General features: G+C 42.7%; 2 protein-coding genes across 5 annotated transcripts in view; both read left to right on the top strand.

Moving 5' to 3' along the window:
* LOC118795341 (probable cation-transporting ATPase 13A3) overlaps nt 1–10587 on the top strand; it is a 28242-nt gene extending 17655 nt beyond the window's left edge. For 2 of the 4 annotated variants that reach the window (XM_036553762.1, XM_036553763.1), the window contains 13 exons: nt 153–277; nt 910–1082; nt 1828–1956; nt 2598–2677; nt 2767–2809; nt 3063–3172; nt 3467–3563; nt 3762–3834; nt 3949–4126; nt 4752–4939; nt 5299–5387; nt 5521–5601; nt 8445–10587. In XM_036553762.1, the coding sequence (XP_036409655.1) occupies nt 153–277; nt 910–1082; nt 1828–1956; nt 2598–2677; nt 2767–2809; nt 3063–3172; nt 3467–3563; nt 3762–3834; nt 3949–4126; nt 4752–4939; nt 5299–5387; nt 5521–5601; nt 8445–8609 (1531 nt within the window). In that variant the 3' untranslated portion in view covers nt 8610–10587. Of the gene's footprint in view, nt 1–152; nt 278–909; nt 1083–1827; nt 1957–2597; nt 2678–2766; nt 2810–3062; nt 3173–3466; nt 3564–3761; nt 3835–3948; nt 4127–4751; nt 4940–5298; nt 5388–5520; nt 5602–6867; nt 6961–8444 lie in introns of those variants that run through there. The other 2 variants (XM_036553765.1, XM_036553764.1) reach the window with 2 other exon arrangements.
* Nucleotides 10588–11938: 1351 nt separating this feature from the next.
* Nucleotides 11939–27385, top strand: part of LOC118795757 (dynamin-like 120 kDa protein, mitochondrial) — a 30167-nt gene continuing 14720 nt past the window's right edge. Inside the window, exons 1-21 of the mRNA XM_036554473.1 lie at nt 11939–12098; nt 13428–13749; nt 15318–15411; nt 15856–15963; nt 16656–16709; nt 19349–19413; nt 19993–20112; nt 21083–21136; nt 21531–21635; nt 22075–22161; nt 22274–22387; nt 22560–22640; nt 22754–22828; nt 23235–23306; nt 23685–23784; nt 24281–24411; nt 24603–24675; nt 24779–24851; nt 24949–25064; nt 26155–26219; nt 26759–26835. Of these exons, the coding sequence (XP_036410366.1) occupies nt 12070–12098; nt 13428–13749; nt 15318–15411; nt 15856–15963; nt 16656–16709; nt 19349–19413; nt 19993–20112; nt 21083–21136; nt 21531–21635; nt 22075–22161; nt 22274–22387; nt 22560–22640; nt 22754–22828; nt 23235–23306; nt 23685–23784; nt 24281–24411; nt 24603–24675; nt 24779–24851; nt 24949–25064; nt 26155–26219; nt 26759–26835 (2015 nt within the window). The 5' untranslated portion in view covers nt 11939–12069. The remainder of the gene's footprint in view (nt 12099–13427; nt 13750–15317; nt 15412–15855; nt 15964–16655; nt 16710–19348; nt 19414–19992; nt 20113–21082; nt 21137–21530; nt 21636–22074; nt 22162–22273; nt 22388–22559; nt 22641–22753; nt 22829–23234; nt 23307–23684; nt 23785–24280; nt 24412–24602; nt 24676–24778; nt 24852–24948; nt 25065–26154; nt 26220–26758; nt 26836–27385) is intronic.

Below are 27385 nucleotides of genomic sequence, written 5' to 3'. Positions count from 1 at the left end.
TTTTTACATTAATCTGTAATAGACTTTCAGCCATGTATATGACAGTTTGAGAATGTGTGAACTATGACTTTCTAAGATATCATCCCGTGTCTTTGTCCCTTTTAGACTTGGGGGCTAACCAGAATACTTTCCTGCCTCTTTCCTCCTCCCAGGGATCAAATTGAGACCAGAATGGACTTCCTTGGTCTGATCATCATGCAGAATAAACTGAAAACAGAGACACCAGGGGTTCTGGAGGACCTGCGACGTGCTAACATTCGCACCGTCATGGTCACAGGTGAGCTAGGCAGTGTCACTCAGATCACTTGGACCACACAACTCTTGGCTTTATCTGTTGAGAGCCCTTATGGTGACGTCGCCACATAGTGGAAAGAGGGCTGACCAAGACAAGATATGGAACGCTATACACTTGACGTCGACAACAGTCCCTGCTGAACCAAAGATTCTATCTTTAGACCTCCTTAACTGTGGAACTCCTTGCTCAGCAAGTTAAACAGGGATCACAGCTGCTCAACCAAGCCATGGAAGAGAGCAGCAACATAGTGTATCCACCTAAGCATGTGCAACAATCATTCACAAGGCTGCTGTCTTTTAAGAACGCTAGAACAGACTTGTCCAGAGTTGAAGCAGGGTTTGTGGGATTCATCTTGTCAAGTCTGTATGATTAAGTAGTAATAAAAAACTCACTTTACAGATTGTGGAGAAGCTCCAAAGTTCATGGAGCCCCCCGGTGTTCCAAAGTTCAGTCTCAGCTTACTTAACCTCTTATCACTGTATTAAATTAGGTTCCTGGTTCAATGGAGGAAATCTACGCAATGCTACATAGGGGATCATTTACGTTCTTATACTGCCAGCAGTTGCTCCATAATTGATGCTGAATGTATGACGCAAGGTGAAATTTCCATGCAGGTGATAACATGCTGACGGCAGTATCTGTGGCACGAGATTGTGGAATGATCCCCCCGCAGGACAAGGTTATCATCGCCAACGCCGTGCCCCCTAAGGACGGCCGGTCTGCCAGGATCGACTGGCACTATGCGGATAATCCCGCCACGCAAGCAAACAAGGGAGCCCACTTTGAGGTTAGTGCCCTCTTGTGGGCGATACCTCATACTGCAGCCTTCCAGTCCACTCTTCCTGCCATCACTGAGAGGGAATGAATTTACATTTATTCATTTGGCAGACGCTTTTATCCAAAGCGACTTACAAGTGAGGTACAATACAACACAAGCGAAAAGAGTCAATGAATAGTTGTGATTGACCCCTACAGAGAAACATGTGTTGTTTATAAATGTCTAAGTGGACAAAAAATAGCAAACAGTAGCTTGTTTGTTTGAAGCTTATCCTGATTTCTGTGACGTGAAATAGTTTGGAGTAAATATTACAGTATCTTCACGGGTACAAATAATGTCACCCCATGTAGACCAGAACCAAATATTAATACCCATGGTAAACAACAAAATATATACCCAGTCTGAAAAACATTTTCCCTGCAAGCTAATTAGCTAGGGATCAACAACATTATATCCCCTGCAACTAACCCAGGCTCAAAGTTTCTCAGAAAAGAATATTAGTTTTAAATGAGAGAGAGGCGTATGGCGCTAGTTTAAAGTCTTTGGTACAGCTCAATCCACGGGGGATTGAATCCACAGCCTTCTTGGATCATGGCAGGCATTCTAACCACTAGGCCACTAGTTGAGGGAAGGTTCAGATGGAATGTAGCACAGAGTACTGTATTTAGGGTTGACATGTTGCTGCCGTCTTTTACATACCAACTGTAGCAGTCACCTGTGGAACCTACCTGTCCGCCTGCACTTGTCCCCCCAGGTGGTGGACATCGGTCTGGAGGAGGGTGACCCGGAGGACAGCCAGATTCTGCCGCACACGTACCACTTTGCCATGAGTGGCAGGTCCTTCACCGTCATCACTGAGCACTTCCAGGATCTGGTCCAGAAGGTCAGAGGAAAGCTCCGCCTCTTTTCTTAAACAACACAAATGATACAATGCATAAATCAACATACACGCTCAATACTACACATACAGCATCAGCACAGAAAGTACAATCAACACACAATAAATACGTCAATAACAGACAGTACAAAAAACACAAACACTAAACACAACACATACAATATTAATAACACAGATAGAGGGAACAGCACAGACACTGAAAAGAACACATACAACACAACCTGTCCATGTGGTGGCTTTTGCATCATATTATATGTGTGTATAAATAATGTTGTATTACTAAGTATCAGTGTGGAGGAGAGGTTAGTTGATACAAAATATTGTATATTTTACTTTACTAGTAGTATATAGTATATCAAATTAGTGTATGTTAAGCATACTATAGCTGTACTATTTATAGCTATTGTTATACTGTATTTGTATGTATACTCTTAATCCTCCAGGAAAAAGATGTCATAGAGATGCCTTCTGAGCAAAGGCTGTGATGTCATTAGCATGCGACTCCAGTGGGAGATTCAGGATATGACATCATTAAGTTGTGATTGCACAGCGAGTGATGCAGGGTGTGACGTCATTAGCATGTGAGTGCAGTGGATGATGGCGTGTCCCTTCTGTTTCGGGTGAAGCTGGCCCTCCACGGCACAGTGTTCGCCCGCATGGCTCCCGACCAGAAGACACAGCTGGTGGAGGTGCTGCAGAGTGTGGAGTGAGTACCCCGGCTCAGACTGATCTCAGATCAGCTCAGACGCTTCCCGCTGACCACTGAACGCCTGCGTTCCCCTCTTTCATTCACAGCTATTTTGTGGGGATGTGTGGAGATGGAGCAAACGACTGTGGGGTGAGTTGGAACACTGCTTACTTGACCATCTCAGACAGCTGTGTACTTTAAACATGCAGCTAGCAGGGGACTGTGTTGCTCACCCATGGTTTACATTAACTTAATGCTATTGGTAATACTTTCTGAGCATGCAATGCTATATAGTGTAATCTTTTGCAAAATGACATAATTACACTTTATATCTGGATTTTGCAAATAAAATGAACCCAGCCCCCGTCCCCCATCCCCCATTCCCCCGCCTGTCCCTCCCCAGGCACTGAAAAGAGCTCATGGTGGGATTTCCCTGTCAGAACTGGAAGCTTCTGTTGCCTCCCCCTTCACTTCCAGAACCCCCAACATCTCCTGTGTTCCCAGCCTCATCAGGTACCTGCGCCATGGGCCCATACGCCATCTCGCTGCAGCTAGGCTCTGCTGAAGACAGGCTTGGTCTCTATCCTGGCATTATTCAGATGATGTGGACACAAAGATTACTGATGTCAGGCTGCACAAGTTAACTTGTGGTAGGGCTTGAATAGTGTTACGCTCATACTCACTGGTCTGGGAGTGCTGTTAGCCTGGTCTGACACTGTTGCGCATTCACCTTGAATGGGTATACTTCTGATCTTTTGTGCTGGAAGTCACTCTGCTAAATAAATGTAATGTAATGTTTCTTTCCAGGGAGGGGCGTGCGGCCCTCATCACCTCCTTCTGTGTGTTCAAGTTCATGGCCCTGTACAGCATCATCCAGTACATCAGCGTGACCCTACTCTACTCTGTAAGTGCTGCGTCTCTGTGCAGCCCCTTTACAACACTGGCCTCAGATCAGCTTGTGGAGCTACAGGGTATAACATCGGTCTGCAGGCTTGCTGTCTGGCTGGTGATTTGAGGTCACTGTAGATGAGGATTGGGGGAGGGGGTGGGGGGAAACAGTCCCTCTGTTTCATTGTGACCTGCAGCTACATGTCCTTTTCAGATCTTCAGCAACCTGGGAGACTTCCAGTTCCTCTTCATCGATGTCGCGATCATTCTGGTCATCGTCTTCACCAGTGAGTACGAACCCTCGCCCCCCCCCCTCCCCCATCCACTGAGCCATCCTCACTGCACTCCACTGTTCAGAGGTTTCCATTCCTGTATGTGTGTATTACTGTGCTTGCGTGCAGTGAGTCTGAACCAGGCCTGGAAGGATCTGGTGGCTCAGAGGCCCCCGGTGAGCCTCATCTCTGGGCCGCTGCTGTTCTCCGTCCTCACGCAGATCCTGCTGTGCCTGGGCTTCCAGGTGCTCTCCTTCCTCTGGGTGCAGAGCCAGGGCTGGTACGAGAAGTGGACCCCTGTCTCCGAGTGAGTGAGGCACCAACAGCGGAGAAACTAGATGAGCAACATTACCTTCAGAAAAGTGAAGGTTCTGATAGTGATCTAATGGTTTCCATGAACAGTGTGGGTTGTCACCCTGTCAGTTCTGTCTGCTAGAGGGGAGTAATGGAGTGGATGCAAGAGGGTTGCATCTCCTGTGATGTTCAGAATGGGGTTGCATAAATAAAACATGCGCTGTTGAGTCTTTTAACCAAATTCACTTCAGTAATAGTAAGCATGTGATGGCGCTAGGCTGTCCTGTGTGCAGCGTATGTGTATAGGGGCGGCAGTGTAGCATAGTGGGAAGCAGCAGGGCTTGTAACTGAAAGGTTGCTGGTTTGATTCCCTGCAGGGGCACTGCTCTTGTACCCTTGGGCAAGGTACTTAACCCACAGTTGCCTCAGTTAATATCCATAAATCTTTATATGGACGTAAATATGGATAAGAACATCTGCTAAATGACTGTAATGTAATGTAATATTGCTTGTATCAACAAGCAGTAATGATTCATCTTGGTTTAGATGGTATTAGTCTGTATATCTTGTAAGTAATCGCATCTGACCTTAACTGGTTCTGACCCGTTTCTGCCTTTTCTGGTCTCTCTGTTCCTCAGTGCCTGTAATATGACCAGGTCCAACGTCTCAGCTGGTCATAACTCAACTGACCATGGCGACCACAGTGACAAAAACATCAAAAACTACGAGAACACGACTCTGTTCTACATCTCCTGCTTTCAGTACCTGATCGTCGCCATTGTCTTCTCCAAAGGGAAGCCTTTCAGGCAGCCAAGCTACAAAAACTGTAAGAGGCTCCTTGCTCACTTTCTTATCCGTCTTATTAGTGGTTACAGATGAACACTGATAATATCACTGCTACAGTGCTTACGCAAATGAATTTGCATAATGAGTTAGCTGATTTGAACCCTGCTTAGGCAACTGCTGTTAAGCTTTAGTAAATATCCAGCTCTAATAATGGGTAGTGCTTAGCCATTTATCCAGGGTGAATTACATGTTGCAGCTTATAAACAGATGATGTAATCTAACTGATATTAACAGGGATTTATCTTTTTCATAAACTGTGGTACCTGATTTGAGTGTTGAGCGCTGAAGCAGGAAGAGACAGCACTTGTTAACATGAGCATGTCCATTCCTTTATTTCAGGGCCATTCCTGGTGTCGGCTTTTGGGTTATACTTCTTCCTGCTCCTCATCTTACTGTATCCTATTCCTGCCGTTGATAACGCACTGGAGGTGAGTGCAGAATAACGCGCCGGCGTAACACACAGAATGACCAGGGATCTAGTGGGCATGGTCAGAGTAATGTTCTGTGGGAGTGCTGTCATTGGCTGTCAGATCACATAGTGTCTCCCCCCCTCCCCCATAGATTGTGTGTGTCCCTTACCAGTGGCGAATCACGTTGCTCGTTATCATCATAGTCAATGCAGCTGTGTCGGTACTGATGGAGGTAAGCCACTCTGTCTGTCTGTGTATTTGTATGTCTGTTCAGTATGTAAAAAAAACATTTCAGGTGTGTTTCCTTGTGTGACATTTTAATACATACTCCATATAATGTCCTATCACACAGAAAATAGTCCCAAAATAAGAGGGTCCAATACAAGGGCAAAGGCATATCACAGACCTCTGATGGATGTGTGTGCATCAGAGGTCTGTGATATACCTTTGCGTGTTAGAGATAGATTACGTTATGTGTGTAATGTATTTTTTGGTAGTAGTTTTGTTACGCAAGGTGATTGATAGGACCGTGGGGTTGGAGAGAGACTGAATCTTAATGTGGTCTCATGTAGAAGAATACGGGGAACAGCGGAAGCCGATGTTGTTGAACCTTCGTTGAGATACAGCTTTGAGTGTCTAAGCGCCGTGTGGCTCAGGGGCTGGCCTCAGCTTGCGTGGGTGTGCGGTGTGAGTTTGCTTGTGCTCTGTAACACGGTGACATCCCTGCACTCTCGGGATGCTGTTCTATAAGGTGCAGGACACAGGGCCCCTCTCGGCACAGGTGGCTCAACTTTCCTCTCACTCTTGTTGCGCTGGTTTCTGAACCTCTCCAGCCGCACCTGCGTTCCGCAGCACTGCCTTGTATTCGGCTCTGTTTTCACTTCTCTGAATGCTTCATTCTTGGGGAAATGCAATACTGGCTCCTTACTGCACTGTGGACAGTGTCAACGGAGCATTAAAGACTTCTTAAAGTTTCTTAATCGTTGGTTGGTGTCAGTGTCATTCACTCTCTAGGACTGACTGGTGCCAGTGTTGCCCTCTGTGTTTGGGAGGTGCCAGTCTCCCACTCATTGTGGATTTAGGTATTGCTGTAACTTTCAGAGCCTTCAGCTCCAGGTGAACTGCAGTCCTGTCCTCACCCCTCTCTTACAGGACTCAGAATACCAATTCGTGCAAGAGTCAGTTCAGAGTGGCTCCTGGCACCTAACTTGAATCCTTATTAAAATAAACATTTTTAACTGACAATCACAAAGATTTGATACATTTCCACAATCAGTGATTTTTAACTGACAATCACAAAGATTTGATACATTTCCACAATCAGTGATTTTTAACTGACAATCACAAAGATTTGATACATTTCCACAAAACGGCTAACGATCAGATGTATTGTAACAACCGAATCGCTTGTCCTAGATGAAGAATAGTAACAATCAAAGTGAATGAACACGATCTGCAGCTCGTTTAATTCTGTCCTGCACACTGCAATATTCCATAGACCTTCGTCCTTGATGTCATCTTATGGAAGCTTGTGTTCAGCCGAGACAAGCAGGGCAGCTACGGCCTCACCTCGGCTGCCCAGACGCCTCAGGTTGGGAATCTGTCGCTTTCTCTTCCTGCTGCTTTCTGTGCCCTCTCCCCACCCTGACCTTCAACCTTGCACGCGCAACAATAATTCCTGTGATCTGGCCTCACTGCTGCCCCCTGGAGGGGAGAACAGTTCTCGCGCTCCCCTCAGGGTTGGTTGTGACCTCTCCTTCATCCTCTAACACCTCAGTGCTTGACTGTGTCTGCTACAGTAATGCCTAGTACACACGTAGTAGCAATTAGCTGTGCACATGTTAGGATTTCATACACAATTTAACTGATTAATGTCTTGTACACATCACAGTTTCAGCTTCAATTTAGCTGTTTAATGTGTAGCACAACCATGATTTTAGCCTAGATTTAGTTCTTAAATGTCTAATGCACGTGTTACAGAGTTCTGAGATTGTGACACATAATACAGTTCCTTGATTTCGAAACCTGTATGGTGTCTCAGCCCACACTCTCACTTCACTCTAACTTCAGCAGTTAGCCTACTTGTGATGTGTCAGATTCACTGGGGGTACACATGTTTGTGACTTTCTACAATCGTAATACATACTAGGTCTCATCCCTGCTGCATAACTTGGCCACCAGAGAGACAGTAATCTGCATGCACTTCTGAGCTTTACAGAACACATAAACTGGTGAATGGATGCACCATTTTGCTCCTTTCTAGCACTGACCTTTCTGTAGTAAAGAAAGGTAAACTATCATTTAATTACAAACACTGAATGTTAGATTTTTTCCCCTATATACCAACAGATGCCTTTTCAATTCTAGTGGACTAAAATGTAAATATGATACTTAATTTGTTCTTTAGTGGCCTTTAGCCACTGTATGAAGTTTTGGCTGGTAGTCCTTGCTAAGCAGTTTCAATTCATGGCAAGAGTGTTTGAGAAAGAGTGAGAGTTTTATCACACAAATAAACTTTTTCACCCTCTCATTTTGCATGGCATGAAAATAACTACATTTACTAAATACCAAGAATTAGGAGAAGACGTATAATTTAAAATTAACGGGATGCAATGGCAGCAGAGGACTGAACCCCCAAAGCCAGGTTTACCCCCATATGAATTCCTGTTATGTAGAGCATGCCTTCTTGTGGCACCTAGGCTTGTTCTGTGTGAAGAGTAACCCCAGGGGCAGAATTTGGTAGGACATACCATTCACTTACAGATCAGCTTTTAGTAGGCACTCCTAAGTATGTTTTCTCTTCCCCCTAATTTACTCCAGAATTTAAGAAAAATACGTATATACTTACATGCTTGTTTAATGGTCATACATGTTAATTGACAATTTTAAGGTAAGGTAAACCACTGACATTTTCTCAGAACAGCCCCTGGTTCCCTTTAAAGAGGACAGTGTCAATGACCATATAGGACAATACTCAAAATGAGAAGGAGTCACCCTGTAGAATAGATTATGCTAAGGAATGAAAATTAGATACTTTGGTATACTGCTTTTATTTGTCATGTGTGATGTTTGCAGTCTGGTATTGACCGCTGGGGGTCCAGATGGCTGAGATGGCTGTGCTGTCAGAGAAATAAAACCCCTACAGCACGCTACATGCACTTGGCACAGGAGCTGCGAAGAGATCCCGACTGGCCCCCCAAACCAAGAACAAGCACTGAGGCCAGGGGCCCCCAATCCTAGAACCATCACTGAAGCAAGGGGACCCCAAACCTAGAACCACTGACAAAATCATGGGCTCCCAAACCTAGAAACCAGCACAATGGCCGGGAGTGACCTATCCCCAGACATCAGATCACGCCAAGTTACCCCAGATTCCTAGCACACCCACCAGCCATAACTGGACAAAGGGGCCAAACAGCAGAGACAATACTGCCAAAACGCACAGAATGGTTTCCTACATACATGTGAGGGAAGACGTTTTCACCCTTCAGCGAGCTTCCACGTGGATGCTCAGAAGAGGTGGTGTGTTGGGTCTCTCCTGACCTGCTGTTCAGAGTCCCCCGCAGTGTAGTGCCACTTGCCTGATAAGAGCTGCAAAAGCCCTGGCTGCAGCCCGTGGCCTCCTCATACCTGTTGATTGCTGCACCTTGATTGTTTTGTATTATTATTTTTCAATATAGAAAAGAAAAGGCATGTTAACAATTTGCAAGTGTTGTAAAGGTAATAAACCCATAAAATCTTGCTGCTTCATTGATTCTGAGGAATGGTGCTAATACACGTTATCGACCTTTTTGGGGGGAGACCTCAAAAACTTGTTTGAGACTAGAATAAGGTATTCACTTGGTACAGTCCCATGTGCATTGAGGGAAAAACCCTGGTGCCACGTTGGATGTCTAAAACATTCATAAACAATAACTGTCATCCTAAAATGTTGTGAGGAAAGTGAGGAAAGTTGTGAACTTCTTTTGGATCTTCTTCACTTTCCCTTTTTTATACTCTTTAAATGTTATTTTCTTCTTATTTCTTCCTGTGGAAGAAGAATGGAGGGACGATAATCACCATAGTCCAGGCTTTGCCAGACTTCTTTGCTGTATGGATGTTTTGGTTTTTTTTTTTTTAACAGAAATACCATTAATTCCTAATGGTTTTGGCATCTGCTGCCAGTGCAGGTACCTGCTGTAAGTGACCTGTAGACATATAATTAGAATGGTTTCAGCCATGCAGCATAAGTGGATTTGAGTCATGTAAAACCATTTTCCACAGGTCTTTACTTTATTAATTTAGAATCACTCAATATTCTGTGTGCAGGTATACCTCTGCTGAAAAAGTTCATTTTGGTCCATAAGGTCACTTCATTACCAGAGTTTTGTTATCAGATATGTCAGTTAGCATATATTGATAGATATGTTCTTGAACTTGAGAAAACAGCGGTATTTAGCAATAAATTGTAAACTACTAAATGAATAACATCAAATACACCTTGAACATGATACATACATTTATGTAATAAACATATGTAGAACCACTGGTACATGACTCTGTTAATATGTGAAATGACAGAGTTTGGTTTGTGTCATATTAGCAGTGAACTTTAAAAATAGTGAAAACATTTCAGATGTATTACATGACAAGAATGCTATACCCCGACACATAGAAAAACGTAAAATATTGGACCAATTTTGTCATTCCATATATAGACTCTTACTGTATTAATGAACTGTAGATACTCTCATGAACTGTAGACACTCTAGGTTATAGAGGGCTGACTTACCTGTAGAATTATAAATGTTGGTGAGCGAATAAGGTTCACACTAAATTGTCAAACAGCAGTACACCATGGTCACAAATGCTATATGATTAGCCCACCCTACCAAAAAAACTGACCTCACAATTGCTTTGGAAATCAGTTATTTCCTAAAATTGAGTCCACTGTCTCACTGTCTCTTTCTGTATGTGTAAATATGTGAAAATGTCAAAACCAGAAGTGCCTTGATGTCCAAATACAAGTTAAAATGCATTACCTTACACACTTAACTGTATTTCTTACATTTGCTTGGCTTGTAGCACATTAATTTAAAGTCATTTCTTTTTTAGCACAAAGGGTTTATTCAGTTTGTCAGTTTATGTAACAAATGCATTTTAATATCTGTAAACAGATTTTCTGTTTGATAAGGACAAATTATTACAATGAAAAAAAATGTTGACTATTAATTTTTGCTTGTTTGTTTGTTTGTTTTACCCCTATGCATTAAATGTGATCAGTGTGCAGGTAATCCAAAGATAACTCACTTGTGAGTAGTGTGAAATGTAGTTCCATGTTGTAGCGGTGGGCAATCTTCTCTAATAACTAACGCCCAGCATTACTCAGCTTGTCTGATCCAGCTCGGTAAATGAAAACAAGAATGAATTCTCTCAAAAATGAATTCTCTCAATAGAATCAGAATATTGTGGTTTTTAAATGTTAACATGATTTTAACTTGTGAGTGTTTTCAGTTTACATTCATAATGAGATTGACATAATTGTATTTCATATTTTTATAGCAATGGTGTAATTAATCATTGTTATGCTGATAAGGGGAGTAGTTATGCATTTGAATTTCTTTTGGTACTACATGGCTGTATAATTTTTATTGAATTAACATTTGTATATGTTTGTTATGTCTGAATTTATTTAATGTACTGTTGAATTAAAATTCTATTCAGTTTCTAGGCTACAGCTCTGCCATTATGTATGCATTTGTGTCAAGGTGGATACAGTTGTCTGGGAGCCTGTAAGAACAAAACAGTTGCACAGTAGAAAGATGTATGAATGCCTGGCAGCATGACATCGTTGCAAAAATGAGCTTGGATTTGCATCTTCTCTATTCTCTTATTTATGTGTAAACAAATACTTAATTCTCCAAGCAATGTGAGAAATGCTAAAATTCTTACACTGAAACTAAGTGTGCTTATTATGTAAACATTTGCACAAGAGGTCAGTAAAAACTGATTTTGAGGTAGGGGAATGTGTAACTAAATTGAATAGTTTGTTTTTTTTTTATCTTGTTTTCACTCAAATGATTTCAATAAAATTTTCTGTGCCAATTATCCTTTTAATGTTTTCTGTTTAAATGGACTATATAGAAGTCTCAAAACAACAGATTTTTTTCATATTTCTTTTCAAAAAAGAAAAAGAAAATTGAAGCATGAAAAGTATTGTTTATATATATACATAACAAACTACAAATGGAACGAAAGCAGCAAAGCTACAGCTGCAATTACATAATTCTCTGTCTTCAGACAATTAATATGATAAGCCTTACATACAGACCACAAAAACGAATTCGAAGACATGGTTTGTTAGACGTTGCAGCAACTTACACATAAGTGCTTACACATAAACTAGCTTCAAAATCTCCCAACGCTCGCTTTGCCAGTGAGCGTCATGCCTCCGTTCCGACCTCAGCGTAGCGTAGTGTTAGTTCACATGTCTGAAGGCTACATAAAGAGTTTGAACGTGAGGAAATAAAGAATACGGTCATTGTTTCCTGCCGGTTCCAAATACGAGGTCGTACCAATTTCAAGGAAGTTGCTCATGTAGCGAGTCGGCTTGTTATCATTGTTAGCCCACTGTTGATGGCTACGCATCATTTTAAAATGGAATGAAATACCAGCCTGTTGGAAGAATAAATTTAGATATTGACACTGACAGTCCAGCGTAATGCTACGAGCAGGAAACGCTGTCGCCTGGTGAGTTAGCTAGCTAGCTGTTGCAGCGAATTGTACGTGCTAGTACATGCAGGATTGTCATGACACAAATGGGGCGTGGATGACAAACAGCTCTCAGTTGCTATTTAGCTGCATTGCCAACTAATCGACAAATCCATTGCTTGCTGGGTCACTGTAATATAACTACTCTGTAATGTTGATATGTTTACGGCAAGTAAGGTACGAGTCTCTGAACCAGTGACAGAATAAGGTAGCTAGCGTGTCTGTTGGTTAACTTGACACGTTTAGGTAGCAAGCAGTTCATCAAAAACTGGCTGATTCAATTTGTAATTTTAACCGTGACAGGCAAAGCCAAAGTTGTATTTTGCTACCTGTTGGTTATCTTTGGTCTCTGTTTCAGAAGTAAGCACACTGACATATACATGAAAATAAATTTGTGTGACTAACGTTTGAAGCTAGCGTTGCTTGTTTCATGTTGTCCTTATGTAGCTGGCTAACGTTAGCAAGCTACATACATGAACGCATTACAACAGTTTATGCAAATCAGTGCGTCGCAGGTGGTATTGTAAGATAATGTTCTAGGTCGGAAAAGATATCCCTTCTGCTTCTGCGAACTATAATTCGAGTATAGCAACAGCTTTTGTTTGCCTGATGAAACCGAAAGTAAGTTGACAGGTGAAGGAATTAAGACAACTTTAAGTACAATGGAAGTATGTGCGGAAAATGAGATATGCATGTGGAATTCTTAAGGGAACTGAATGTGCATTTAGTTTAGACATTAAATCACATAACTTACGGCCTTTGAAAGCTCGTCTTGTCTGCATCTGATGTTGCCTTCACTTAAGTATGAAAAGCGGTGTGAAACATTCGATTGGCTACGCATTTGTAAACAAGTCCATAAGCAAAACCGAATTTATTCCATCACATAAACTAAGATTCTTAACTAATTTTTCGTCAGACAAAAAACGTCCTGTTTTGCCAGTAACACAATGTAGAATATTTTGCAATTTCCGCAATAGTTGCGATTGGTTTATTTTACGATATCAAATGCAACTCCGCCCACCACAGGGAGTGTTGACAACTCGTGCGTTTTAGGCATCTTTAGCATTAGTCATTTCATTAGTTCACATCTCCGGAAGAGGGCTAGAGGTCGAATATCTCCGAATCACTCCGATTTGACAGAAGACCCACTATTCTTTATGCAAACAGAGTGGCTTTCAAATGCTGATGGTGTGACGTTATAGCACTCTTAATTATCTGTTGCCTATTTGCCTCATTAGTCAGCAGGTGATGTAATTTTCTTATATGTGTCTGCATGTAGAGAATGCATTTTGGTTTCTTGCTTCACAGTGCGGCCTGCAGGATCCTGGTGCGCCCCTGCATGGCTGTGAGGTTCCCCCTGCCCTTACAGAAACTGCACCCGCTGTCCCGCGCCATCCATCACCGCTACTCCTCCAACACCAACCCCTGCCGCCCCAGCCCGTGCCCGACCGCCCGCCACTTCACCTCGCTGTCCCGCCCCCCACTTCGCTCGTCGCGCCTCTCCTCCTCCGGGGGGCAGGGCTACCAGCAGCGCCGCAGCCTCTGGGTGGTCCAGTTGGCCAGCAGGCTTCTGAGACTGCGCTATATCCTTCTGGGCTCCGCTGTGGGAGGAGGCTATACTGCCAAAAAGGTACTGGTCCCCTGCTTCACACACCCTATATCTGTCTCTTTCTCCAGAATACGTGTTTACCGATACATGTAAAGATAGAAGATATTATAATTTAAGAGAAATTTATAAGAAAATGGCAATATTCAGCAGTTTTGTTGTCATAGTGATGACTTACATTGTGAACAACTTTGTATGAAATCCACCCTGTGAAATCCCGCCTACAAGTCGGTTGCCCACTGTGTGGGCCAGCAGGTCGAGGAAGGAAACGTGTATGGGTGTTCTGCTGCACTAATCACGCTTCCTGTCTGATATCGTGTCTGAATGACAGCAGGAAAAACAGACTGGCATTAAGATAGAAGTGTGTCTGCTCTTACTCACAACTTTGCTATAGATAGAGTGCGCATATCCATCCTGGTGATACGTTGATAAAGAAATTAGGTATCCTGCAGTCTACATTGTAATATTCTGCCAGTGCATTTCAGTTACTCAAGGAATAAAAGTACACGAAATCTAAACTGAAAAAATGTCTTGTCATTCACTTGTAGATATTTTACTCAGAAACTATGTATTTAAACAGGGAGAAATTTGCAGATATGACTGATCTTAAAATCTCTTAAAATCTCTGATCTCAAATGCAAGGAAGTTAGAAGGTCACATATTTATTTTATTCATCTTGTGATAATCATATGTTGGCCTCTGATTGGTTTTGAATCCTCAGATTTTAAAATGAAAAGTCTTTGTACAACTCAATTTCTAACCTCACCTCACATGAAATTTGTGCTCCACTCCCCACTCGCAGGATGTGTCCAAAGTTGTTTTAAACCTTTTTGTTGTGATTGGGTTTTCCCCACAGATATAAATTTACTTTCAATCAAACAGCAAGGCATAGGATGCTAAAATAGGTGCAATGTCTTGCCTTCAACGCTGGGTGGCGCTATCGCTCCACCCAGCTTGTAGCGTCCTCCCTCTCGCTGAAGCTTCGGTGTGATGCTTACAGTAAAGCTGTGGTTCACGAAACCTGCTCCACGCAGGCCTGAGCCTCGAGTGGTGAACAGATGGACGCGCACGCTGTCATTCATGCTTCCCCTCCTCGAATCCTCTCTCGGTTTCTGTCTGTCTCTCGAGGATTCCGAGTGCACATCTTGCTCTGTGGGATGGTGTTTTGTGTCGCGGGTGAGATTTGTCAGAGCAGAGGAGGTGATGGATTATGGGGGAAAAAAAACGATCGAGCTCCGGCAGCTCATCCTTCTGACACCTCCAGGAAAGACACAGAATGTTAATTAATGTTCGTGCTGCCGAACCCTCTCTCATTTTGTCTTAACAAGACTTCTACCGAGTTTGTTTTTTATTATATAAAAACAGACATCATACCTTGCTAATTTTACCTTGCATTTACCTTGTTAATGTCGTGAGGGCCTTGTTAACATCTCAGCCCACACACAGTCGCCTCAGCCCAATATGGATGACCTGCGTACTGTCTTTGCACAGCAATGGGAGTTTCATCCTTCCTTTAATCAGGCATCCTTCAAGCAACAAAGACAACATGTTTAACTACTGTAGTTTCTACTGTCTGCCTTACTGTGTTTCAGACTTACGATGAATGGAAGGACATGATTCCAGATCTGAGTGAATACAAGTGGCTGCCCGATTTTGTGCGGGAAATCACTGACCATGTGGACATGGGTAGGTGTGTCGCTGTTAGGTGTCAGTAGCACGATGGATACAGACAGTTCATACTGATAATTTTTTGCTTTAAATCAATATCTGAAATGAATTCTCAAAGTTGTCTGGAAAAATTCATTTAAAAAATTAAACCCAGGGAAAGCATGCAGTTGGACATTCTGAAGGCACACCAAGTGCATTGCCTTTAGGCTGAACAATAAACTCCTTAAGATAGTATTCCAGTGTTTGTCATTGAAAAGGGTGTTGTGCTAAACTGCATGGCAGAAGTTCAGGCGTTAATCTCTCACATGCTGTGACTCCCTGTGATTGTATGGGGGATGTAGTCTTCTTGAGAGTATACCCCCTATGGCTGTGTGGGAGATGTAGTCTTCGGGAGAATGCCACCATCACTTGCACAGACCAGTGTGGCCCCTGTTGACGATGCTGTCATTTTGTGCTCTGCAGATAAACTCACCAAGGCCTTGCCTGATACTGAAGAGCTGGCGAAGCTGCTGCCTGACCTGGGCAAGATTGGAGAGAGCTTCTCCTTCCTCAAAAACCTCCTCTCTAATGGTGGGTGGCTCTTTTCCTGTCACATTTCATATGTCTGTGTTTTTGTTATGTGAGAAGCCAATCAGTTCTCTCTGTCTGAGTGACCTCCTATGTTTTGGGCAGCAGTGATTAGGAAGCTAAGCTTGTAACCAGAGGGATGTGGATTTTAACCTGAAGTGGGTCACTGCTGTTATACTGTAAAGCAGGGCACTTTATCTGTATTTTGTGTTTTGAGCCATATAAATGGGCAGTATGTAAGAATGTAATCTATAAGTATGCAACTATAAATAACACTGGATAAGGACATTTTGTTCTGAAAATTATGATCTTATCTGATCCATCATAATAATATCATAATTATATAAAGTATAATTTGTAAGAAATAAGTGTATTTTTTTTCCTCTTTAATCGAAGTTCTGTTCATGCATTTGTGATGCGTGTGTAAGCTCACATTATATAAATATCCCAACATTGTCATCGGATATGGCTGTAGGTTTAGACTGGCAGGTGTGTAGCAGTGTGTGTTGATTCAGATGTGATGTATGTGTGGTTTGCTTCAGATGCTGTTGATTGACTGCAAAGGCTTTTCTCACAGCGTTGCTCATGGCCCTTGCAAACAAACCTGTCCACGTGGAAGCGTGTGGCCTGCTGTCTCCATTTTCTTTCCATCCTTTGATTTATTTCACCTTCCTCTTTGTGCTGCTTCTTCCCAGGTGTGGTTATGGGTAGTGAGGTCACAGGAGCTACCGGTCTGCATCTGTTGTTAGGTGTGTACACCCCACTTTGTGCCTCCGTGGTGCCTTCTCCTGATGTCACGGCACACTCACTTTGAAATTCTCCAATCGGCACTCAGGACTTGCAGATGCAGTCTTTTCTTAGTTAAAGTCTGTAGGCCAAATACATGTAGTTGATCCCCTTTCTGGTGACATAAGTCATAAGGTGGTAATCAGTATGAAGATGGCTGTAGATTTGTAGATCTGCTGTAGGTTGAAAAGTACTTCTGATTGGTTAGGTCACATTCTTCTGATTTCATTTTATGGCTTCCTCCATACTTGGTTGATAGTCCATTTAGATTCAGGTCCAAATCAACCCTAAATTGTTATGGATTGCTTTATTCCAGCTGGACACAGAAACAGAAGATGGAGGAAGATATAGGAAGAGTTCAAGCTTATTTGGGTCAGATTAGTCTCCTGAATGATAGCAGTGTAGAGTTATGGATAGGGCTTGTAACCAAAAGGTCATAAGTTCATATCTCATATTTTGGGATGTTATATTGTGGACACAAACTCTTTCAGATTGAAAAATCCAGTTATGCCGGAATATAGGTACGTGTTTAGTTGTTAATCGATGTTTAGTTGTTAATCAAACTTACACAGATCAGACTGTCGGTCGCTCCCTCCTAGTTAAAATCATGTGTTGGTGCTGTAAATGTCCAGTTGCATAAGTGGACAGTGTGTAAAATTTAACATAGCTAAGCGACTCTGACAAATAATAAAAATAATTATAATAATATTTTACAGGTAGCTTGAGAACCGCACATGAGGAATCACACGATTGTTTTTAGTGCACATAATAACTGATACAAGTCTCTTCACTGTCTAATATATGTGCATTTTTTGTTTCCATTTTTCCATTTGCTTCCATTTGCTTGCCTTTCTGTAACCGTCTCACCTTCTTGTCCTTGTCCTGCATTGTGTCGGCTAGTTTGTTTGCCACTCTGTTGTCACATTAGCTGAATAGTGCTGCTACCCTCTCTTCAGTTCATCACCCTCTCCATGTGTGGTGCTGTGTGAGGTCTCAGGATCCTCCTGGCTTGGAAAGGGTCTCCCTCTGTCACTCTACTATGAGCCTCAAAAGTCTGGAAAAAAAAGACAAAACAAGCTGTACACAGAGTCCCTGTGTAGTTAAGCGGATGGATTTTTCACATTGTATCCAAATTAGTTACGTATATTTAACTCCAAAATGTTTGGCTCAAGATGTTGGAAGAACTGCTTTTACTTACAGTAAACGCAGAATAGGTTCAGTGAAGGATCACATTACAGCACATGGGAAAGTACTGTAAATATTCAAGGCAAAGAAAGACTGAATGGCCTGGATTTTACTATGTAGTCAATTACTTTTTATCTTTAAGTAGAATGTTGAAGTCGCAGTGATTGTGTGTACTGCGCTATCGTCATATTGTTGTGGTGAGTTGAGTTTTCAGTGACACTCTTATGGACATTGTAACTCACAGAGTGTTTTGCTGACTGCCACATACATGTGAACTGAACTATGTCCTCCTGACTCCATCCAAACAATTCTAAGCACTTGATTTATGACCAGCATTCCACTGTCCACACACCCTGCAGGAACCCTCCATGACTTACCTCCAGGCTCTCCAAAAATGTGACAAAGTGTCGGTCGCTGTCACTTCCTGTCGTCTAGTTTCTGGAGCTGTGAAAGCGCTGACGTCTCTGTGACAGATTGTCGGTACAGGTCACCGCAGTGGCACCAGCGTGCTAGAAAACCCAGTGTGGCTGCTGCTCCTTCCCTTTGCGTTACAGATATGAGCAACTGCTGATTGTTTGTGATATGAGTGTCATATATAATATGTTAGATATTAGGCCAAAGTGTCATAATGGTTTCATTGAGGGCCACCCAAAGTCAGACAAGACAAAGTCACACACTCCAAATTCCACAGACATCCCTGAAGAGGTGGAAATCAAAAGCATCACAAGTAAAGCTATTGTCATTGACAGGTCAAGACAGAATATCCCTGGAAGACCTTTGATTCTAAATACATTTAGATATGTTCTTGAAAGCAGTGTTCATCCAATACTTTTTCCAGACTTTTGACTTTTGATTGAGGTGTTGGTGACTTGGGGAATATGTTTTTAGCTGGTGTTTGTGTAACAGACTTGTAAATACAAGTTAATGCAGGTAAACAGTGTAGATTATAGATAATGATGCTGGTGATCTGTTGCAGAGTTAATATGTTAGTTAGCATTGCGTAATGTGTTACAAGGCATGCTGTAAGACCCTTGCCATTCGCTGGATCTGAATGTTGCCACTGGGCTGTACTCCCTGCTCCCAGATTCACACTCTGTTCTCAGGTCACAGAGCACTGTGTCAACACCTACGCCCTTACATTTATTTGGCATATTACATGTTTATTGCATTATTAACTAACTGTATATCAGTCACTTGTTTGTTTCATTATTATGCAACTTTGTATATATATTTTTTGTTGTTGAACAAATCTCCCCTTGGGGATTTCCTCAATTGTGGGGATCTGGAGAATGTATTCCCTGTGAATGGCAAGGATCTCCTGTGTTTTTACAGAAATGTGATCCTCTAAGTATTAGTATCCATATGTAACTGCAAGAGATTTCACATAATTCTTACTTATTTTGCTTTTTTTTCCCAGAGTCCTCTGGGGAGCCTGCACTTACGCCTGCTGAAAACCAAGGACCTGACACTGATGATAAGAAGGCATGTCATTCTGCAAATTGACTGCTGAACTTTTCATTTGTGTTTGTCTAGGTTTTTACAGGAACTCCCTGCATACATAAATGCTGAATTCTGTGTTTGTATTGGACTCTTTAGTGAACAGCAGTAGAACCACCTGTACACAGGAACTGAGGGCAGTTTGTGTCAAATTCTTGTCATAATCATGACCTCGCATGTTCAGTATTTTTAGAGGCACCTGTACCATATTGTGGTTCTTCAGATTTTTATTGTCCCAGTAGCAATTTCCGTGGCATTACATTAAGTTCTCGCGGGGTCCTCGCATTTCATTTTACTATGGAATTGGTATTGATTTTTGTATTGTGTGTTGATTCTCCAATTGTCCAAGTCATTATTAGAGAACCATTGTGAAAAATACTTTTTTTTTCTGTTGGCATGATGGCTGAAATGGTTACCTTAATTGTGAATTGGGGGAAGGTGTTTATTCTGAGATTGTTTTTACTGCTTGTTTTGTCTGTTTGTGGGTTGTCTTGTTCTGGGTCTTGTGTTGGTTTGGTTTGTCGTTTCACCGTATCCTATCTCTTGCTCTGTTGCCCCCTGCAGGATGTGCTGAGTGAGCTCATTCTTGCTCAGCAGCAGGTCCGGCAGAAAGAGGAGGAGACGCCCGAAGCACCGCCTGAAAACCCCACCCCACCTCCGAGCACCACAACACCCAAACGCAAGGTAACGGCACAGATTGCGTAAATGTAGAGCGGATAGTGATTCACAAAAGAGTCACAGTCCTGCAAACAAGTATCAGAAAAACCTGGTTTGTTAAACTCTCAAGGTGGTGCAGTTTGGACTTTATGCAGTAAGGATTCACCATTACATACCGCTATATCCAACTATCGCATACGTAAAATGTGCTGTGATTGGTTTGTGCAATATTTTGCATCCTCCAGTAGGCAATACTGCTGCAGTAAACTTATTGTTAAGTTACCATAAATTATTGTCTCAGTTACCATAAATTTACAAAGAAGAAAACATTCGAGACACATTGTGTGGTGTGCATATTGATATGCTGGCTTTGGTGAGACACGCCACGTTGAATCGTGGTCCAGACTCACTCACGTTTTGTCACTGGATGACAGTTCGGGTGATGTGTCCCGTCAGCCCCCCCCGTCGCCGCCGTCTGGGTGCTGTCACTGAGAATGAGCCGTTGGAGCCTTCACGCAGGCCCATGGTGTGCTTGTGTCATGCCGTACAGAGGAGCCAGAAACAGGAAATTTAGGCTGCTGTAAGGCTAACATGCCTGGTGATCAGATTGCCTAATAAGTTATTCATTTCCTGGTCCTGACAAAACACAAAAATGCTATGACAAATGGCTGAAATTGAGTATTTTTAGAAAGCAGAGAGTGGACTGCATGGAATATAATCAAGGCATTTACACGTTTAAATGCACCACACGTGTCTACCAGTTATGTATGTTTATCAGTGAATCTGCCATCTTTTGCAGATGCAGGGACGTTAAATAATTATATTTAAATTCAACATAATGCTGCATTTGCCATCTGCTGGAACTGGTTTCCTTCCTGCATTGACTTTGATTTCCTCCTCTATTAGGGAATCCTTTGCAATATGCATGTGGCAGATAAGGTTGTGTCTCCTGATTCCTGTTGTGCAGCTTATTCACAGCTAACTTTGTGTTTTACAGACCTCGGAGAAGGAAAAGATAGACCATCTACAAGAGGAACTGCTCCGCACTCAGGTAAAAAAGACAGATTTGATCCTTGACAGCAGCTGGTCTGTAGCATAGTTGTGAGGTAAAAATGTACATTAAGTCAAATATCACTACGTGATTCTTGGCTTGGCATATTTTCATAATATGTCATAATAAGACAAAGCTTTGTCACATTAAGTTTAATTGTAGATGCTGCAAAAATGCAGTTGAACCAATAAGCAAACGTCTTCTATGCTTTTCTCTGCAAATATGGTATATTTCATGGTAGTAAAACAAAAGTGCTGAACTTGATCTTTATCCCTCTAATTGAAAAACCACTGCAGTCTATTAGATCCTTTTGTGATGTTTAACCTGGCAGGTGTTCTCAGCTGAACTCCTAAAATGGAGTGCATTGCAGCTAATTTGTAAAACCCATCCTTAGATGAAGTACCAGCGCATGCTGGAGCGGCTGGAGAAGGAGAACAAGGACCTGAGGAAGGAGGTGCTGCAGAAGGATGACAAGGGCATCCACCAGAGGAAGGTCAAGGTGAGGGTGTTCATCTGGACCAGCATGTAACTGTACACAGAGAATGGTGTGTATTTGCATGACACATCCTATCTTACACAGTGACCCGTACACATGTAACCAAGCACTTTTTATAAGTTGCTCTGAAGAGCGTCTGTCAGATGAGTGAATGTAAATGTAATCATACACATGTATCCTTACGTACATGTGTAATGGTCATGTGTAACGTGCATGTAACATTATGCAGTGAACCATGCACGTGGAATTTTTCCCAGTAAATTGTATCTATGGAACCTTAGCTTAGATTGTGAGGTCTGGTCCACTCATATATTTGGGAGTAAGGAGGACTGGTCCATTCAGAGACGCGGGGGTTGAAGGAGAACTGTTCAATTTAAAAATGTTGGAGTGAGGATGAGTGGTCTATTCAGAGATATGGGGTGTGTTTGTGTCTCTCCTGCAGAAGTCTCTCATTGACATGTATTCGGAGGTGTTGGACATCCTGTCAGATTATGACTCCAACTACAACACTCAGGATCAACTACCAAGGGTAAGGCATGTAACAGGGTAGGTCCAATGTGGCCTTGACCACAGGGAGGCACTGCCTTTAACGGGATTCATTGATCATGTCTCTCTCCCTCTCTGCTGATTCGGGGTTCCAGGTAGTGGTTGTGGGGGACCAGAGTGCAGGGAAGACCAGTGTGTTGGAGATGATCGCCCAGGCCCGGATCTTCCCCCGGGGTTCAGGGGAGATGATGACCCGTTCTCCTGTCAAGGTGAGGAAACATTACATAACATTGCAGACTTGTAGCAGGTGCGCTTATCCAGAGCGACTTACATAGGTGACAATTTTAGATGTTATCCATTCATTCTGCTGGATATTTACTGAGGCAAGTCTGAGCAGAGCCATTAACTAACTGCTGTACGTCTTTTGTTTTTGGTGGTTAGGTGACCCTAAGTGAAGGACCTCACCACGTCGCCATGTTCAAAGACAGCACCCGTGAGTTTGACCTGGACAAAGAGGACGACGTAAGGACATGATGGATAGAGAAGCACATGAGCTATAATGAAGTTCTAACGCTGCAATGCTGGTGCTGTGGTGTACCTGCTGGCTCTGACGGAACCTTTATCATCCCATACAGCTGGCAGCGTTGAGGCACGAGATCGAGATCAGGATGCGCAAGAGTGTGAGGGACGGGCAAACAGTGAGCCCTGAGGTGAGACCAGATCCTGCCTCCGTCTCTGGACTTTCTGCCAATGCAGGCACCTTAGGCAGGAGAGAATAAAGCTGAGGCGTGACCCACACACCCGTCTTCATGTATTTTCATTATTAGAGACCTGCACTCATCATGTCATTATAGATTGTTCTCTTGACCATTTATACTGATAAGAAAGAGAATTACACCACATCACACACATAGTAGATGTTATTATCCAGAGCAGCTTGCATAATGTGCATATCTGTGTCTTTATAACTGCTGAATATTCATTGATGTAAATTTGGGTGCGGTGCCTAAGTCAAAGGTACAACAGAATTACACCACCTGGGAATTGAACTGCAACCTTTGGGTTCTCGGTCCTGCCCCTTAACCACTTTGCTGCGCTGTTCAATCTGTATTTTAGACAATTTCACTGAGTGTGAAGGGTCCAGGTCTCCAGAGGATGGTGCTGGTGGATCTGCCGGGAGTCATCAGTGTGAGTACAGTCCTGAATTTTACCCCATTACTCTCTGTGGGAGCTGCCTATTTTAGATCAGTACTGAGCGAGAGTAGGTTCTCTACACTGGCCATTTTCTGACTGAATTCAAACTGAATATACTGGTGCACCATTGAGACCCAGTATATTCCGTTCATAATTACTGTTACTGTCCATAATTCTGTGCACCAGAATTAATGATAAATTCACCAGTAAGTTTGTATTTTTTTTTTTTTTTTGTAAAGCATTAATGGTTGTTTTAAATAAGAAATGTGACAGTAGGTGAGAATGTGTTTTTTGCAAAAGAAAAAAAAAGGATCTTGCCATAAGGGTGAAAGATGGGAGTTCAGGCCAGGATGTTCATGTCTCTGTTTTCAGACTGTGACCGCAGGCATGGCCGCAGACACTAAGGAGACCATCTTCGGCATCAGCAGGGCCTACATGCAGAACCCCAATGCCATCATTCTCTGCATTCAGGGTGAGTCCTCCTCAGTCACCTCATGGTGGTATTCACTGAATCCAGACTTGATGTCTTTAAAGTTAGTCCTGGAAAACTTGAAGGGCACCTAGCGTTAATCTTGCGAATGCTGTCAGTATTTCAGTTGGCTGTTATCCTTGAAAATGTTTATTGACTTGAAACTTGAAACTTGAAGTCATTTTTAAGCCAATGTGTTAACTGACTGTGAATTAAGTCTTGCAGTGTTTAGCTAGATATACCAACCACCCACATGGTGAAGTCCTTTTAAAAAAATGGATCTAAGCCTATATGAAAAATGCTTCATGTGTCCATGTCAACACTTTGTTTTAAATGTTCTTTAGTGCCAAAAGTTATACCGAAAGAGCAAAGTATATCCATTATCAGAATGTGCATCAAATTAACGCTGTGATGAAAGTATAGGCATGAAGTGTAAGAAAACCTTGTGAAGTCGTATTTTTGGGGTGCTGAGGGGAATGTGGTCCCTGCCCCTGTGTAGATGGGTCGGTGGATGCTGAGCGCAGCATCGTCACAGACCTGGTCAGTCAGATGGACCCCCAGGGGAAGAGGACGATCTTTGTGCTGACAAAGGTGGACCTTGCCGAGAAGAACCTAGCCAGCCCCAGCAGGGTGAGCGGTGTTTGGTAGCCTTCAAAGGTTGGCAGTGTTTCATAGCCCCATATCGCCAGACGGGGGTGCTCTTTAGTCACATTTAAGAATAGGTGCCACCTGCGATCCTGGACGCGACTTGCAGAAAATCATTTCGATCTGCTCTTCCGATTTCAAAACAAAATTTCCTTTTTCCCCTTTTCTCTTTATAGATTCAACAGATAGTTGAAGGGAGATTGTTTCCCATGAAGGCTCTGGGCTACTTTGCTGTGGTGACTGGAAAAGGTAAAGGAAAATCTGTTACAGCCATAACAGATGTGATCGGTGTGTCATATTTCTGCTCCAGTAAATCACCACTGCACGAAACCTCTCGCCTCTCTTGATTTAGGCAGTAGCAGTGAAAGCATTGATGCAATCAAAGATTACGAAGAAGACTTCTTCCAGAGTTCCTCATTAGTAAAGTAGGTCTGAACTTTTTGGGTTTTATTTATAGTCGTTTCACTGAACTTTGGGACGCACGAAATCGTACAGATCTTTGACTTTGCGCCTTCTCCGTAGGAATGGGATGCTGAAGCCTCACCAAGTGACCACCAAGAACCTGAGTCTGGCCGTGTCTGACTGCTTCTGGGAGATGGTGAGCGAGTCTGTGGAGCAACAGGCAGACGCTTTTAAAGGTACAACGAAAGGAAGGCTGTTTTTACGTTTGTAAGGAGCGGGGGGCATTCTGAGAGATTTTGCAGATACTAGCATGGATTCACTTGGGCCACCTGAATGAATTAATGAACATTTTGGCAACAGGCTCCACCCTCTCACTTGATCTAATTTTTTCAGAATTTCTCCCTAATTGGATTGGTATCCAGATTATACCAGCAGGGGTTACTGTCTCTCCCCCAGCTCACCTCACCATCTGACAGATATTCATCCTAGAGTCTCTTTTTTGCAATTAGGGGCTGGTCTGACTTTAGACGTCAGTGTAACCGATTTATGATTCATCGCTCAGGCTTCCCTTCCCCCCCTCTTTGCCCGATCGATTCCTGGCTCATTAAACAATGAATGGAGACCTGCAGGGGAGACGAATAACGAAGCAGTTACTGTAATCTCCCCTGGGTCTGAGAGGAGTGAGAACTAGCAGCAGTTACTGTAATCTCCTCGAATATGCTCGAGAGGAATGAGTCTTTATGTGGCATCCAGTGACACAAACTGTTTTTTCTTCTGGTAAAAGGTGGAAGCCTTTGAAAATAGCTCTCAGAAATATATATTGTCTTAAATATATATTGTAGTTATATTTTGTGAGTAAATGTTGGTCTGTTTAGATGTAGCACAGCTGCAAAGCAAAGATACATGATGGCAAGGAACACAGGTAGCGGGTTGTGTTGTTGATGACATGACACTCTTTGTCGTTTCATTAAATATGATAACTAGAGGATCTCAAAGTGGCCTTATTCCGGTGTATATGAGTTTTAAAGGACTCGGATGTGAAGTCTATCAAATGAAGTAATGCACCCTTTAAAACCATCCCGCAGGTCTTGATTTTAAGAGATTAATAATGCCAGACGGGGAAATCTGAATATCAAACAAGAGCAGTGAGTCACAGGAGACTGCTCCATTGGCTTTTGGTCTGTTGATAAATAGCAGTCTAGTGGAGAGTGTCCCTTAACAGCTGATGTCATGCACTTTTAACTATTTATGATTGTGTCAGGAGACAGAGTATTGATCCATCTGCTCACAGTCTGCATTTTTATCCATTTTTATTTTATCTTTCAGCATCCCGTTTCAACCTGGAGACTGAGTGGAAGAACAATTACCCACGCCTAAGAGAGCTGGACAGGGTAGGACCACCTAAGACTCATGAGCACGGGAGAGGGAGGGGTGGTGCAGGGGGATGGAGGGCTAGATTTGATGGACTGTAGGTTGAGTAGGGGGAGGAGTGGGCAGAACAGAGGGGTTTTCTGGGGTAGGAGGGATGAATGAGACTGATGTCTGGATAGTGTTGTGTTTTCTGTGGGGGCTGATAGACCACTGATAAAGCATGTGTGCCAGCTTTTACCTCAGAAACATGATAGAGACAGAAGTGACTTTACTCTTCCAGATAAGGCTATGCTGTAGTAGTAAACAAGTGTGAGGCTTCATGAACCCCATAATAGGCAGAGCTGTAACGTACTGTCAAACACTCATAGATTTTTTTACAGAACGTGGTCACTCTGCTGCTTGTTTAAGATGTAAATCCTTTGAAAAAATCCTTGGATGTAAATCATTGGAAAAAAGAACTGGAATAGTTAGGAAAAGGTAGAAACCAAAGGGACGTTTCATGTTGTTGATAGGAACTTTGCGAAAGCTGCAATCAGCAGTCTCTTTCTTCATTTCCCAGAGCGAGCTCTTTGAAAAAGCCAAGAATGAAATCCTGGACGAAGTGATCAGCCTCAGTCAAGTCACACCGAAGCACTGGCAAGTACCCTTAGCCGATGACCCGGCATGCACCTCACCCTAGTCAGAATGCCCTACAGTTACTCTGAATTATGAATCCAGTTTTTTTTTTAATTCACCTTAAAAAACTTGTACACAATTTACACAAAGGTAATTTAATCAAACGCATTCAACTTACACTCAACATTCAACGCTGGCCTGATTCAAATTGTGGAAGGCAATTTTAATGAATTGGTTACTGGTGAATAAACCTGCAAAACGCTTGAAGTGAAAAGCCTTGATGAAAAGGGGTGATGCTAGACAAGGATGCTGGCTGTAAGTGTTCTGTGTAGTAGGTAGAAAAAGCTGTGGAAGCACAGGCCTCTTTGAGTTGAATGTATGGATGTTGTAGGGGTGCTAGTGATGTTCATTAGTGAAGCTGTGTCAGTGCAGTGATGAATGGCTTCCCGCTGATCTTACTGGACTCTGTTCCGCTGTTAGTCCTGGACGTGTTTACACTGAAGGAGTGGCAGTGAAATCTGAGCAGTTACTTGTGATATATGCTCTGTCATTTGGACGAATGAATCATTAA

The sequence above is a fragment of the Megalops cyprinoides genome, chromosome 20 (genome assembly GCF_013368585.1).
Source record: "Megalops cyprinoides isolate fMegCyp1 chromosome 20, fMegCyp1.pri, whole genome shotgun sequence".
Lineage (NCBI taxonomy): Eukaryota > Metazoa > Chordata > Actinopteri > Elopiformes > Megalopidae > Megalops > Megalops cyprinoides.
Note: the sequence above shows the minus strand (reverse complement) of the source record. Positions and strands in the feature narration are given on the sequence as shown.